Raw genomic sequence first — 16,035 nt, forward strand, 5'->3', positions numbered from 1 at the left:
GTTCCAGAATTTGATCTCTGTCCTGAGATAATAGGAGCAAATCGTCCAGATAATGATGGAGACGAACTCCTTTGACTCGTAAAAGAGCTACTATCGCTAGGAGTACCTTGGAGAAGACCCGGGGAGATGTTGTCAACCCGAATGGGAGACAGGTAAACTGGAGGTGTTGATCTCCAACTGCGAAACGGAGAAATTGCTGGAAATCCCTTGCTACTGGCACGTGAAAGTATGCATCTTTCAAATCGATTGAGATTAACCAATCCCCTAGCTGCACCGACTGTTGGATTGTAAGAAGAGATTCCATCTTGAACTTTTCCTTGCGAATGAAGGAATTGAGGTGGGTCAAATCTATCACCGGCCTCCATGCGCCATTTCTTTTCTGAACCATAAACAGAGGAGAATACATGCCGTCGCCACGTTCGTATTCTGGCACGGGTACGGCTGCGCCTTGATCCAGTAAACAACTTACGTAGGTCAATTAGGGTGACCACATTTCCAGACTTCCATTCAGGGACAAAAAAAAAGATAATTTTTGATACTTTTTTTTTTGGCCAATTTTTGAGGCTGGGGCAGTGGCATATTATTAAATCAGTGGGCCTGTGTGCAAGATCATAAGTGGGTGCTAGGATCACTTTTCATAGGGACTACCGCAGGGAGTACAGCAGGTCTATCCCCCCCTTACATTCTCCTCCAGGGTGCCCCCTTAGTACTACTGTACTAAGTGGCACTCCCAGGGTTGTAAGGGGACTCTCTGGAGGATGTAAGGGGGCACATTAGTGTGCCCCGCTTCTTACATTAGTGTGCCACTCCTTACATAAAAGCACTCCCTCCTTACATTAGTGTGCCCCCTTTCTTACATAAGAGCGCCCCCTCCTTACATTAGTGTGCCCCCTTTCTTACATAAGAGCGCCCCCTCCTTACATTAGTGTGCCCCGCTTCTTACATTAGTGTGCCCCTTTCTTACATAAAAGCACCCCCTCCTTACATAAGAGCGCCCCCTCCTTACATAAGAGCGCCCCCTCCTTACATAAGAGCGCCCCCTCCTTACATAAGAGCGCCCCCTCCTTACATTAGTGTGCCCCCTTCTTACATAAAAGCACCCCCTCCTTACATAAGAGCGCCCCCTCCTTACATAAAAGCACCCCCTCCTTACATAAGAGCGCCCCCTCCTTACATTAGTGTGCCCTGTCCTTGCATAAGAGTACCCCCCTGCTTACATTAGTGTGCCCCCTCCTTACATTAGTGTGCCCCCTTCTTACATAAACGCACCCCCTCCTTGCATTAGTGTGCCCCCTCCTTACATTAGTGTGCCCCCTTCTTACATAAAAGCACCCCCTCCTTGCATTAGTGTGCCCCGTCCTTACATAAGAGCGCCCCCTCCTTACATTAGTTTGCCCCCTCCTTCCCCTTTACATTAGTGTGCCCTCTACCTTAAGCAGCATGGCTGTAGCTCACAGTGGGAGATTGGATGAGGAGCAAGTGTGTAACATGGGAAGTTCTGTCCTCCTCTGGGAGCTGGGGGTTAGGACCTCACAGTGGACTTAGTATCCAATAACTGGAGGGAGAAGGGGGAGCACAGAGGTGTTCAGAATTTCAGAGCCCTCTCTTAGGCAGTGAATAGTGATTACAGGGAATGGATCTTTCAGATGTTTTTGTCTCTGTTGGCTGCTGCTAAAAGATTGGTTCTCTGTAATCACTATTCACTGCTCAGGACCCCAGGAGAGCTCAGCTAGGGTGGCATTCCTCCGTGTGCCATGTAGAAGCACACAGTGGGCATGGCACAGGCTACAGGAGACAGATTTATAACTGCACAGATAAGAGACTGAGAGATAAAACAGAGTGAGGATCCTTACAGTGCCGAGAATGAGGTAGAATGAGGCAGGAGAACCATGGAAGCTCCCAATGCACCCCCTCACTCCATATTGGAAAACCACCCAGGGCAGGTGCCCCTTCCACCCCACCCCCCCTGTACTGCCCCTGCCTGTGGCTTACTGCAGCTCCTTGTCAGTGCCACTTGCTCTCAGTCTTTGCGGTGAAGTGCAAGGAGGAGGAGTTCCGGGACTGGAGTCTGGATACATTGTGCTCCTCTGGGGTTAGCCTAGCAGCCTCTGCCACTCCTGCTTCCTGGCACTGTCATCACTGGTAACCAGACCCACCGCCTCAGTAGCAGCAGTGGGGCAGTCTGACACACAGCAGGTGGGCTGGTCAGGGACTCGGGAGACGCTGTTCTGACTCCCTGCTGCATGCTGGAGAAGGAAGAGGTGCTGACTGCTGAGGTGGGTGGAAAGAGCAGAGCAGCATTAGGCGTCGCTCCCGACCTCACTGTGCTGACGTCACTGGTTACTAGACGCCAGGCGGGGCCAGCCCTAGCAACCAGTTCTGCAAATGAAGTTAATAGGGTGGCTGCACTGGCTGTGTTCACTACTTTATTCCGGGACACTATATTGTCCCGGAATGAAGGTGCCCGGGACCAGGGACAGAGATGTCCATTGCGGGACAATCCTGGGCAATCCGGGACACGTGGGCACCCTAAGGTCAATAGGACCTGTTTCTTTTCCTCCGAGCTTGGAATTGTTGTGGGAACGAACCTTAACCTCGGAGTGTTGATGAAAGTCCACTTGTGACCCGAGGAAACCGTCTTGACGGTCCAATAATCTTGAATTGATGCTGCCCAAACATGTCGGTAGTGAAGAAGGCGAGCCCCCACCCGACATGTTTGAGCGGGCCCAATTTCAAAAAGATTTAGTAGAATCTTGGTTACCTGCGGAAGCCCCCTTTGAGGTTTTCTTAAGGGAGGATTGTCTGGACCTCCAAGACCTAGAGAACTCCCTGCCGGGTCTATAACTGCGCGCTTCTCTAGCGCGATCCGCGGTCTGCCTTCTTGGAAAAATACGTTTTTGGTTTTGAAGACGTCTGTCTTGAGGGAGGAACCCAGACCTCCCACCTGTGGCCCGGGATATGGCGCTATCTAGTTTATTACCAAACAAGGAGGTTCCCTCAAATGGTATACGACACCATGCCTGCTTAGATGTTGGATCCGCCAACCAAGGACGGAGCCACAAAGCACGGTGTGCCGAGACTGCTGCCAACATAGCCCGAGACAGAAGGCGGGTAATGTCAATAGATGCCTCCCCCAAAAAGGCTGATGCTAATCTGATCTCCTGAATGGGAGAGTCTTTAGCCGTATTCACTGAGATACCTCTCAAGAACTCCTCAACATTGTCGGCCCATGTTTCAATAGCCTTTGAGACTGCGGCTAAAGCCAAAGTTGGTTTACAAGCCATCCCTGAAGTTAGATAAATTCTTTTCAGATCTGAGTCAATTCTTCTCTCTAACGGATCTTTGAAAGATACCGTGTCTTCCAAAGGGAGAGTCACGTATTTGACTAAACGCATAAGTGCTGCGTCTACCAGAGGAGCTGATTCAAGGTGCTTCACATCATCCTCCTTAAAGGGGTACAATTTAGACACTTTTGATTGCATAGAGCTCTTCCTATCAATCTTGCTCCACTCTTCAGTAATGATTTCTCCCAATTCAGATAGGAAAGGAAAATGTTGCCATTCCTTTTTGAGTTGTTTGAAAAACTTTCTTTGTTTGGGGAGGGGGGAAGTAGTGGGTTCTTCCCATTTTAAAGCTTCTTTCACTGCCTTGACAAGAGCAGGTACTAAAGCATAATCAAATCCTACTCCTGGATCCTCTGGATCCGATTCGCTGTCAGACAAGAGCACAGAGTGGTGGCTTGGTTGAGAAGATTCCCCAGTCTCTTGTAAGAGCCCTTCACCTCCTGAAGGACATAATGGGTCTGAGGGGGATTCCATAGAGTGATGAGCTTCCCTCTGCTGCAGGGATTCCTTTACCACCCTTCTCACCATAGATTCCAAGCGTTGATCCGCACCATCTCCTTCATCTGCGACTTTAGAGAAGCAATGATCACAGAGTGATTTGTCTGATGGGATGGGCATCTTACAGCCCCAACATGAATTAACTGGTCCTCTGCTTGAGTGCGAGTGACCACTGCGTTGTTCAGATCTGGAAGACCTATGGTGACCAGACTTTGATGATGATTTACGGTGGTGCAATTTTGACGATCCACTGCGACTATGCGCCCTGTAATGCGGTTCGGACCTAGAAGGGCTATAAGGAAATATACAAAAGAGAGAGAGAGACACAGACCAGGCTGGTATCAAATGCTAAGGAATACTCCACATATACACAGCAATCCAGCCATGCACATACCTGTTACAAGCGGGCAGGTCACTAGTAGGCAGTGAGGCATCCATGACTAAGAACGCTGACTGTAACAACAATAGACCCTCATAAGCAGCCATACAAAACACAGGAGCAACAATACATCAGAGCAGACCATAACCTACCTTACACCAACCAGAGAATGGCCCCGGGAAGTCGCTGAATTTCCTGCAATCATTCCCAAATTCTGACATCTCTCACTGTGTTTTAAATATGGCGCTCATGACGTCATCAGCGGCGTCAGACGCGAGATGCCCGCGCGCATGCGCGGGAACCAAGCCTCGCTTTGGATTTGGGTCCGCGCATTGCGCAGAGCGCAGCGCTGGACCCGGAAAACAGGAGGAGAAAGGCTGCTGGAACGCGGAAGTGTCAGCGCCTATGCACAAGAACCAGCTGGCATATGAAAAAGACACAGGTAGAAAAAACACATAAACACTGCTGCCATGAAAAACTGAATTTTTACAACTCACCACTCCACCAACGATCATCTGGCCGAACAGATTCAAGCACACACCACCGATCCACCGGGCAGATAATGGCCACCTTACATAGCAGGTAATAAGCCGTGCGCACTTATCTTCGGACAAACCAAGCCTTCAGCGCTACTCTGCCATACACTCCATACCCATGCTTAACAGACAGGGCCTATCGGAGGAAAATAGCTTGATAGTCGGCCGACTTGATCGTAGTGAAGATCTCTTCAGATAGGAAACACCTGTCCTATGGAGGAGGACAAAAAAGGAACACGGATAGCAGCTTGGAGCAAAGATTTATGGGAGTAGAGGTCCTATTGGGTAATTATGGAGGCGGGGCTAACCCACACGTATGCTGCCATGGAGCCTGTCAGGAAATTCGGTTATATAGTGTGTTTTTTTTTTTTTGCATTAAAATTCATTTGAGTCTATTTTTTTCACCCAAAAAAACTGCATTTGAAAAACCACTAGGCAAATACCATTTGACATAAAAAAATTGCAAGGACCATCATTTTATTCTTTAGGGCATCTGCTCTGCATATATATAATGTTTGGGGATTCTAGTAACTTTCTAGCAAAAAAATATCTTTAGGCCCCTTTCACACGGGCTGTTCCATCAGGTCTGCCTGTCAATCCCCGCTGTCATTAAATTTAAATTAGATTTAGTGTTTGATGACTAATTTCACCAGAAACCGCTTTCGCTCAATTCTGCAAGTGGTTATAATTTATTATTGCTGTTTTCTAGCTGGTCTATAACCACTTTTGACATAAAGGGACACTTTTTGGTTGCTATGGACAATCTCCAAATTCCAGGCAGAAAAAACTGTATTTATAATATAAAACTACATGCAGGGCACTGGACAGACCACTAGCGACAAAGGAGGTGTGTAATTTTTTTATACAGTACTGTAATCTGTAAGATTACAGTACTGTATGTGTATTGTGTCTTTTTACTTTTTTGAATTTGGCGCCAATCTCCGCTTCCGTGCGTCGCAACGTCGCAGGGAACGGAGCTCAGCGGCACTCGGGCACTGTGTGAATCCAGCAGAGGACGGCTCGCACACACATCGGGGAGGACATCGCAGGATCCAGGGGACAAGGTAAGTAACTCTCCCTGTATCCTGCAATGCGATCCCGAGTCTGGCTCGGGGTTACCGCTTATGGTACTGAAATTCCACTCCGAGTCAGACTCGGGAATACCACCAGGGGTTAAATCTGTTCAAAGAGCTGAATTCATAAAGCTTTTCAGAATTCAGAAAAAAAGAGGGTGGAGCTGAAATTACATTAGTGAGGAGAGCTCTGAGATCTGAGAGCTGATTGGAGGGAAGAGACTCCCTCTTCACACAGCTCACAGGAACAGAGCTGAGGCTGTCAATCAGCTGGAGGTCCCTCTGCTGCCCCCATTTTTCTCTTTGTGTCAGGAAAACCTGTCAGAAGTGATTAATTCATGCTGATAGCAAAGGAACGAGGCATCAGACAGAAGTGACACTTATAGCTCTTAACTGAAACAAGTACACACTATAGAGGTATATGCTTTGTTCATATTTCATGTCTGAGGTTTACAACCACTTTAAGAAGACACAGCAATAAATCTGAGAGAGGTTAAATCCTTCCTCGCTCTATACAAACAATAATATTGAAGTTTTATTGGCCCTTAAGAATAGTTACAGTATCTAGTGCCCCAATTGATTATTTAAAGCCACGTGTGTGTGAGAGTATTGTTGGTAGTAATTGCTTTTCTATTTATGTTTCTACTGCAGAGAATTTCTCACATACACCTGAAGTGATCCCTGACCTCATCCCCACTTCTTCTTTTGAAATTAGAGGAAATTATTCACATTTTGTCATTTCTTGGAAGGGGCCGTCAAATTTGGAATATGGACTATTGTTCTTCTGTGTGGAATCCACAGTGCTACACCAAATGGTATTCAATTATCAGATTATACTTCTGTTTCCACCGCCACCCCACCCATGCCGTAGAATTACCAGAGCTCTAAGCGGATACAGTGGTAGCTTTAACTCCAATGGAATTGGACTGCAAAAACTTTTGTGGGATAAGCAAATGCTCACTTAACAGTTTGTATGTATACAGTATATTGTACCGATCGCCCACATTTGTTTTTACATCTGACTGGAATGTGGAAGTATTTATGCCTTGAATACATTAACGTACTAGATGCTTTATCTGTGTTTTCATGCCTAGTTCATTTTACAGTTGTCTGTAGATATGGAAATTCTCACCAGATTCACTGTCAACCATTATTATCAACTAAATGAATTTTGGGGTATTTCTAACATGGACCAGAACACTCCTGTGTGATTAATGCAGCGTGATTTTAAGCCCAATTAATATGAATAGTCTGAAATCACACTGGATTACACCAAAAGCACTATTTAAAAAAAAAGCACTTCACCAGATCTCATGCAGTACCATGTGATCCAGTGCAGGCAAATGCACCGAGTTTGCGATCTGCGTTTGGGGTGTTGTTACGAGTAGATTGACACCTGCAGCATTTTGAATGCGCTGCAGGAAGTGTGCCCGAACACAGGTTTCTTGCAACGCATTCTGGAGTGTTAACCTTGTCAGAAAGGGCAAAGCACAGTTCCAGTGCTGCACTGCCCAGCAGGAATATATTAACCACTTCAGGACCGCCGTATTGCCAATGTACGTCAGCACAATGGCACAGGCAGGCAGAATCACGTACATCTACGTGATTGCCTTCCAGCGGGTGGGGGGTCCGATCGGACCCCCTCCCGCTGGTTACGGCGGTCCGATTCGGTCCAGGAGCGCTCCGTGATGAGGGGATGGCCGTTGGTTTTCGGCCACCCCCTCTGGATCGCTCCTGGCCAATGAGAAGCTTCCTCCCCTGTGTATTGTTTACACAGGAAGGAGGAAGTGATGTCATTCTCCTCGGGGCGGTCTTTTTGACCGGACTACGAGGAGAAGAGTAAAAGTAAGTGTGCACCAACACTACACTGACATGTAGGTACACACAGGCACACAAACCCCCCCCCGATCCCCCCCCCGATCGCCCCCCCGATCGCCCCCCGATCCCCCCCCCGCCCCCCCTCCCCCCCCAGTCACAGTGTCACTGATTGCATTGATCATTTCTTTACTGATCAATGCATTCAGTGTCAGTTGTGACAGTAAAAACTGTCAGGACAGTTAGTGTTAGGTCCAGGGTAGCCCCCTATCACCCCCCAATAAAGATTTAACCCCCTGATTGCCCCTAGAGTTAACCCTTTCACCCCCTTTTGCCAGTGTCACTAAGCGATCATTTTTCTGATCGCTGCATGTGTCGCTAGGTAGCTAGTTATTTTTTTAGGTTCACCGCCAGGTTTTTATATCGCTAGGTACCCCGATATACTACCCAATAATGGGTTTAACCCCCTGATTGCCGCTAGTTAACCCTTTCACCCCCTTTTGCCAGTGTCACTAAGCGATCGTTTTTCTGATCGCTGCATTAGTGTCGCTACAGTCGCTAGGTAGCTAGTTATTTTTTTAGGTTCACCGCCAGGTTTTTATAGCGCTAGGTACCCCGATATACTACCCAATAATGGTTTTAACCCCCTGATTTCCGCTAGTTAACCCTTTCACCCCCTTTTGCCAGTGTCACTAAGCGATAATTTTTCTGAACGCTGCATCAGTGTCGCTAGTGTCGCTAGGTAGCTAGTTATTTTTTTAGGTTCACCGCCAGGTTTTTATAGCGCTAGGTACCCCGATATACTACCCAATAATGGTTTTAACCCCCTGATTGCTGCTAGTTAACCCTTTCACCCCCTTTCACCAGCGATCACAGTATAAGTGTCACTGGTGACGCTGGTTAGCCAGTTAGTTATTTAGGTTCCCCGTCAGGTTTTTATATAGCGCCAGGGACCCCCATATACTACCTAATAAAAATTTGAACCCCCTGATTGCTCCTAGTTAACCCTTTCACCACTGATCACCGTATAAGTGTTACGGGTGACTCTGGTTAGTTTGTTTTTTATAGCATCAGGGCACCCACCATTTATTACCCAATAAAGGTTTAACCCCCTGATCACCCGGCGGGTGATATCAATTAGGTTTTAGGGTCAGGGTCTGCGTCGCCCCAGGCAGCGCTAGGTTAGTGCCAGTACCGCTAACACCCACACGCAAAGCATACACCTCCCGTAGTGGTATAGAATCTGAACAGATCAATATCTGATCTGATCAGATCTATACTAGCGTCCCCAGCAGTTTAGGGTTCCAAAAAAACGCATTGTTAGCGGGATCAGCCCAAATACCTGCTGGCACCTGCGTTTTGCCCCTCTGCCCAGCCCACCCAAGTGCAGTATCGATCGATCACTGTCACTTACAAAACACTAAACACATAACTGCAGCGATCGCAGAGTCAGGCCTGATCCCTGCCATCGCTAACAGGTTTTTTGGTAGCATTTTATATTCAAATCCGGAAGGCAGTGCTTGGTTTTCGGGGTCCCGTACGTGGCTAGGCTCCCAAAAAGTCCCCCACATGTGGTATCCCCGTACTCGGGAGAAGCAGCAGAATTTATTTTGGGGTGTAATTTGACTTCTGCCCATAGCATGTGTGAGCAATATAAAAAAAAAAAAGTTTGTAATATTCCCGCAACTTTTGGCAAAATATAAAATATTCCATGGACTCAACATGCCTCTCAGTAAATAGCTTGGGGTGTCTACTTTCCAAAATGGGGTCATTTGGGGGGGTTTTGTGCTATTTTGGCATTTTATGGACTTCGAAACTGTGATAGGTAGTGAGGAGTTAAATCAAAAATTTGCACCCTTAGAAATCCTGAAGGTGGTGATTGGTTTTCGGGGTGCCGTGCGCGACTAGACTCCCAAAAAGTCCCACACATGTGGTATCCCCGTACTCAGGAGAAGCAGCAGAATGTATTTTGGGGTGTCATTTCACATATGCCCATAGCATGTGTGAGCAATATATCATTTAGTGACAACTTGGTGCAAAAAAAAAAAAGTTTGTAATATTCCCGCAACTTGTGGCAAAATATAAAATATTCCATGGACTCAACATGCCTCTCAGTAAATAGCTTGGGGTGTCTACATTCCAAAATGGGGTCATTTTGGGGGGTTTTGTGCTATTTTGGCATTTTATGGCCTTCGAAACTGTGATAGGTAGTGAGGAGTTAAATCAAAAATTTGCACCCTTAGAAATCTTGAAGGTGGTGATTGGTTTTCGGGGTGCCGTGCGCGACTAGACTCCCAAAAAGTCCCACACATGTGGTATCCCCATACTCGGGAGAAGTAGCGGAATATATTTTGGGGTGCAATTCCACATATAACCATGGCATGTGTGAGCAATATATCATTTAGTGACAACTTTTAGTAAAAAAAAATTTTTTTTTTTTTTTTTTGTCATTATTCAATCCCTTAGGACAAAAAAAATAAATATTCAATGGGCTCAACATACCCATCAGCAATTTCCTTGGGGTGTCTACTTTCCAAAATGGGGTCATTTGGGGGGGATTTGTACTGCCCTGCCATTTTAGCACCTCAAGAAATGAGATCGGCAGTCATAAATTAAAAGCTGTGTAAATTCCAGAAAATGTACTCTAGTTTGTAGACGCTATAACTTTTGCGCAAACCAAAAAATATACGCTTATTGACATTTTTTTTACTAAAGACATGTGGCTGAATAAATTTTGCCCTCAATGTATGACTAAAATTTAGTTTATTCGATTTTTCTTATAACAAAAAGAAGAAAATATCTTTTTTTTTCGAAATTTTCGCTCTTTTTCCATTTATATCGCAAAAAAAAAAAATCGCAGAGGCAATCAAATACCATCAAAAGAAAGCTCTATTTGTGGGAAGAAAAGGACGCAAATTTCGTTTGGGTGCAATATTGCATGACCGCGCAATTACCAGTTAAAGCAGCGCAGTGCGAAATTGCAAAAAGACCTCTGGTCCTTAAGGTATTTATTGGTCCGGAGCTGAAGTGGTTAATGTGAGGAGCAAGTATGGTCTCCTTTATATATAAAACAAAAATTATACACTTTTTTTTTTTTACATATTCTATTTTGTATATACATTACCACTTCAATACCAGGCACTTCCCCCCTTCGTGACCAGGCCAATTTTCAGCTTTCAGTGCTGTCACACTTTGAATAACAGTTGGGTAGTCATGCAACACTGTACCCAAACTAAATTTTTTTAATTTTCTTCCTACAACTAGAGCTTTCTTTTGGTGGTATTTGGTCACCGCTGCAGTTTTTCATTTTTGCGCTATAAACAAAAAAAGACCAACAATTAAAAAACAAACAAACTGATGGCCATTGATAGGCAGCACTGATAGGCGGCACTGGATAGGCAGCACTGATGAGGAGCTACTGACAGGCATAAATTAGTGGCATCTGAAGGGCACTGACAGGCATTACTGATGGGGCACTGATTGGCACTGTTGTGGGAGCTGCCACTTTCATGGGCACTGGCAGGCATTTTTTCTGGGGCACAGGCTGGCAGGTGATGGGCACTTATTAGCAGCTAATTGGCACATCTGATGGGGGCTGCATAGATGATCAATGTGCTGATTATCAGCGCAGACCCTCCATCTGACAGGGAGAGCTGCCGATCAGGCTCACCCTGTCAGCGCAAACTGAGGAAAGACGTTTACTGGCACTTCCTGGTTCACACAATAATCAGCTGTGGTTGGTCACAGCTGATCACGTGGTAAGAAGCCTCTGTCGGAGGCTCCATAGCATGATCGGAGGTGCGGTGTGTCAGAATGACACATGGCACCTCCGATCGCCACACTGCGTGCCCCCACGAGTGCGTTCCAGCTTTTTATCCTGATTACATCATATGACGTCTGATTAGGTTAACTAAACCACTTTTCCGCCATCATATTGCTATATGGCAGGCGGAAAGTTGTTAACCTGGTCACCTGCAAATGTATAAAAACACAGTTCCACTGAAAGCACACGCTACTCTGACAGTTATTTTTACGGCTTCCCTTGAATGTAACTGTTTTGGGAAACCAGTAAATCAATGGGATTAGTTCTGCTTTTCCCACAACGATACAGTAACCTATATATATATATATATATATAATGTTAAAGTCTTCTCTCATTTTCTGTCAGAAAAGGAAGCCATGGGTGAAGTTTTGTAGGTGTAGAACTTTTGACAATATTTTTATTGCTATATGTGCCATCCTGCCCTGGTGACAAACCCAACCCCTATTTCCTTTTCTGATATCGCAGGTACAGGACGTGAGGGGAAATCTCCCCTCTCATAGAAATAAACAACAGAGGTTTAATTATTCCACATTTCATTTAATAGATATGAGATATTGAAACATAAGGACATTTTTAGCAAATACAAACAACCAAAAGTTGTCCAAAGTTGCATGATAAGTCGCACAAGTGTGAATAGAGCCTAAATCCATATCTTTACTGATACTATACATATAAGATTCAATGGCTGTTCACTGTCAGCATCATTCCCCTTGCGTATGTCATCATATTGTAAACAGAGTGAATATAAATGTGGAGAGCTGAGTGAATCCCATCTTGTATCTTGTCATATATTTTCTCTGTACTTACAGCTTGGAGAAAGTTCTGACTTCTGCCAAAACTCTGGAAAGGTTACGGATTCATTCTATACTGTAGAAGGTTTGGAGCCATACACAGAATTTGACTTTGCTGTAACTCCTTTTACATACTGGGGAAAAGGACCTTCAACATCATTAACTCTTCAATCACCACAAGGAGGTATGCAACAAATCTGCAAATTGTACAGTTGTAGTATTACTTGAAATAAACCAGGCATAAGGGAAATATATAGGCTGCCACTGCAGACATCTTTTTATAAAAATGCTAGTTGGCTGACTGACATCCTAAAGCTTTTGCCTCAATATCTTCTAAATCACTTACACAGAACAAGTTTCAAGGCAAGGAAATTTGACTTTAATGAGCTGCTTGCTTGTTTTCAGCCTATTACTCAGATGTATTGCAGCCAGGAAGAGCTGGGCAATTAAATTTAGCACCAGTCAAAACTTTATACAGGAATCTGAATAAATAACCTTTAGGCTGGGTTCATACCATTGCCCTGCATGTCTCCTGGTTCACCGTTTCAGCCCGAATTTTTGGCTGAATTCGGACCTGAAATGGACCAAAAGTTACACAGGTATACCTACTGAGGGAATGCTGGTCTGAAAGAGGCCTAAGTTGGAGGCAGCAGCCAGTATCGCCTACTGTAGCAGTTCTACTGCCCTCTAAAAAGTCCACCATTCATTGCTTTTTAGGCTGCTTCTTGTGAAAATCAGCCTTAAATGTTATTATTAATGGGACAAATTATAGAATACAATGAATCATTTTACCTATAGTAAATCTATTTGTTTTTAAACTATTGGCAATTAAGATGAAAAAAAAAGGACTTTGTCTTTTTTTTTTATTTTAACTTTGCCTATGAATTGCATAGAAAATAACAAATTGCAAGACTATATCACCAAACAAAACCTTGTTAATATGGAAAAATATATCTATTATTTTGTTATGTTAAATAATGACAAAGTAATTGCTGAATAAACAGGCTTGAACGCAATATGTAAAATTTGTTCTAGTTCAAGAACTTAGTCTCCATTCACACTATGAGGTGCAGCGGTAAGTGGCACAAATTTTTGCGTGTATGCACTTCTTTTTTCGCAGTGTCAAGCTGCATGTATAGGCCAGCGCATTTTTTTCAATGAGCTGCCATACTCGAAACAAATGCAGCTCATGCACCATTTTGCGTATTGAGCTTCCCACGTTTTTTTAACCTGTGGCTTCCCATGCTTTTTTTTTTCCACCAGCACAAGGGACAGTACTTACATGCAGTGATAGGTGTTCTTTGTGCTGGTAGCTACTCTAGGCTGAAATCGTCAGTCCTCTGCCCCCCACCATACCCCTGCCACTGGACCTCTTCACTTGTCAAATGTGCTGATCATTCCTACCCTTTCCACCTTTCTGCTGCCTTCATAGAAGCTGTACTATAGCTTCCAGCAATGAAAAGCGCTCTATGAATGGAGGACAAGCGGATAAATGAAAGGTCTGCCTCCTCTATTCATAGAGTTCTTTTCATTGATTAAAGCTATAGTACAGCTTCTAGGAAGGAAGGGGGGGAAGTGGAAGGGGCAGGCATAGTTGACATCCTTGATGGGTGCCTATGACCAGTCCAGCAGCTGTATCAACCCCTGCAGCACCAGAAGATTAATGCTGCGGGGTATGGTGAACTTCAGATTTCAAAACAGCAGTCACCAGCACAAGAGATGCTTCCCATTGAATTTTCAAAAGAAAATAACTAAATTTAAGCTTTGTCAAAGGAGTTAATAATCCAGTAGTTCCTATATAAAAGCATATATTTGTCAACTTTCCTTGAGGGTTCATTGTAAGAAATAAATAAATATAAAGGTTTGTTGGTTAAATATATTTAGTTTGCTGATTCAATCAACATATGCTCATACTACTATAAATAGTCTTTGACTATTCTCATCATCATCAAGTAATTAATAAACATTAAAATGCACATTTTATGCTGAAAGTAAAAAAACTTCCCTCTGCTTTAAATCCCAGCATCTTCTGGCATCTGGGAGGCCCAGTGCCCAATATTTATGACAGGCTGAAATAAACAGAGGTTGGAAGTTGTACCAAGTGGTACTCAGGGCTGGGATTTTTGACACCCTAGGCCAAAACATTATTTGGCTGCGCCCCCTCTGGCCCACCCCTGACACCACCCCCTTTTCCCTGCCCATGTCCTGGGCTACCTGACCATTCCGCTGACCTGACCTACCTGACCCATACACTGACCTACCTTACACTTACCCTGACCTAACTGACCCAAACACTGACCTACCTTACACATAAACTGACCTACCTGACCACTACACTGACCTACCTGATTCCTACTTCCTGCACTACTCACACTCCCCCCCCCCCCATCCCCCACACAAACAGTACAATGTAAATTGGAGGATCCATCTCATCAGGACTCTCCTCAGCACTGGGCGGGCAGTATTGTTTAGGAGTCCCCGCCATCCAGCTGTTTCTTGGTGTCCCCGGAACATCTGGCATATGACCCTGTAAGCATAGGGCCTGTAAATGTGAGTAGTTTGGTATAGTGTCCGGCCATGTCCAGCTCATGCATATTTCAGCCTGTCATAGATTTTGACAGGCTGACAGCAGGCCTGGACACTGCACTTGAGCCTCCTCTGCTCCCAGAAATGCTGATGAGATGAATCTCTGGTGCATGTAGCCTAACAAGTATTATCCCAAAAATGTAATAATATACATAATTTTTTTATAGTTATGCTCTTTTAAGATGTAAAGGGCACTCGCTTCTAAGATGTAATTATATCCTTTTTTTTCTCCTTAGTCCCTTCTGCACCTCTGAGTCCACGTGTGTATTCTATAGGAAATTCTAGCTTGTTTGACACAAAAAGTATCGGAGTGGAATTAAGATGGGATGACCCTAATAGGAGCAATGGCATTTTGATAAATTACACAATTGCATATACATTAACACATGGAAGTGAATATAATGAAACAGATGATATACCGATAACACTTAACATTACAGCTATTACAAAATCATATGATCTTTATGACCTTGGTCCTGAGGTTCTACTTCGGTTTCAGGTAAGGCCTCTGCATGATACATGTGTGGTTTAGAAACTTTAGAGCATGAAAGCATTTAGAGCACTACTATTAATGTCTGACAAAATAGAAGCAATTGGGGCTACACTTACTGAGTCCTGGGACCAGTCATCAGTCCTTAGAAATGAAACTGCTCATTGAGATGGCTAACAAAAAGTAAGAGATTGAAGATCAAGTCTACCCAAAACTGAGATGTTTTTATCTGCCTGGGATCCACTGGAGACATCTCTCCAGAAAAAATATCATTAAAAATAAAATTATACAATCAATCAAACAAAAATCATACAATCAATAATTATACAATAAAATCATACACAATCCCATACCCACAGTTCATCCAGTAATAAAAAAAAAACAAAAAAACCTGCAAAGCATGAACCAATTTGCTTCAGCAGGAGAAAAAAATCCTTCCTGATTCCCCAAGAGGCATTCGGATATTGCCTGGATCAAATTTACCTATAAATGTTAGTATCCATTTATATTATGTACAGTTAGCAAAGAATCCAGGCCTTTTTAAAACAATCTACTGGGCTGGCCAGAACCAGCTCTTGAGGGAGTCTATTCCACATTTTTACAGCTCTTACTGTGAAGAAACCTTTCTGTATTTGGAGATTAAATCTCTTTTCCTCTAGGCGTAAAGAGTGCCCTCTTGTCCTCTGTGATGACCTTAGAG

The 16,035-nt window shown here is 44.3% G+C and overlaps 1 protein-coding gene across 3 annotated transcripts in view; it reads left to right on the forward strand.

Annotated features, from left to right (window-relative positions):
* The window catches only part of ROS1 (ROS proto-oncogene 1, receptor tyrosine kinase), a 259,981-nt gene that overhangs the window by 97,380 nt on the left and 146,566 nt on the right, over positions 1 to 16,035 (forward strand). For all 3 annotated transcript variants that reach the window (XM_077487054.1, XM_077487055.1, XM_077487056.1), the window contains 3 exons: positions 6,482 to 6,645; positions 12,278 to 12,443; positions 15,082 to 15,344. In XM_077487054.1, coding sequence (XP_077343180.1) covers positions 6,482 to 6,645; positions 12,278 to 12,443; positions 15,082 to 15,344 — 593 coding nt within the window. The remainder of the gene's footprint in view (positions 1 to 6,481; positions 6,646 to 12,277; positions 12,444 to 15,081; positions 15,345 to 16,035) is intronic.

The sequence above is a fragment of the Lithobates pipiens genome, unplaced genomic scaffold, assembly GCF_037356315.1.
Source record: "Lithobates pipiens isolate NorthernLeopardFrog02 unplaced genomic scaffold, aLitPip1_a1.2 Scaffold_18, whole genome shotgun sequence".
NCBI lineage: Eukaryota > Metazoa > Chordata > Amphibia > Anura > Ranidae > Lithobates > Lithobates pipiens.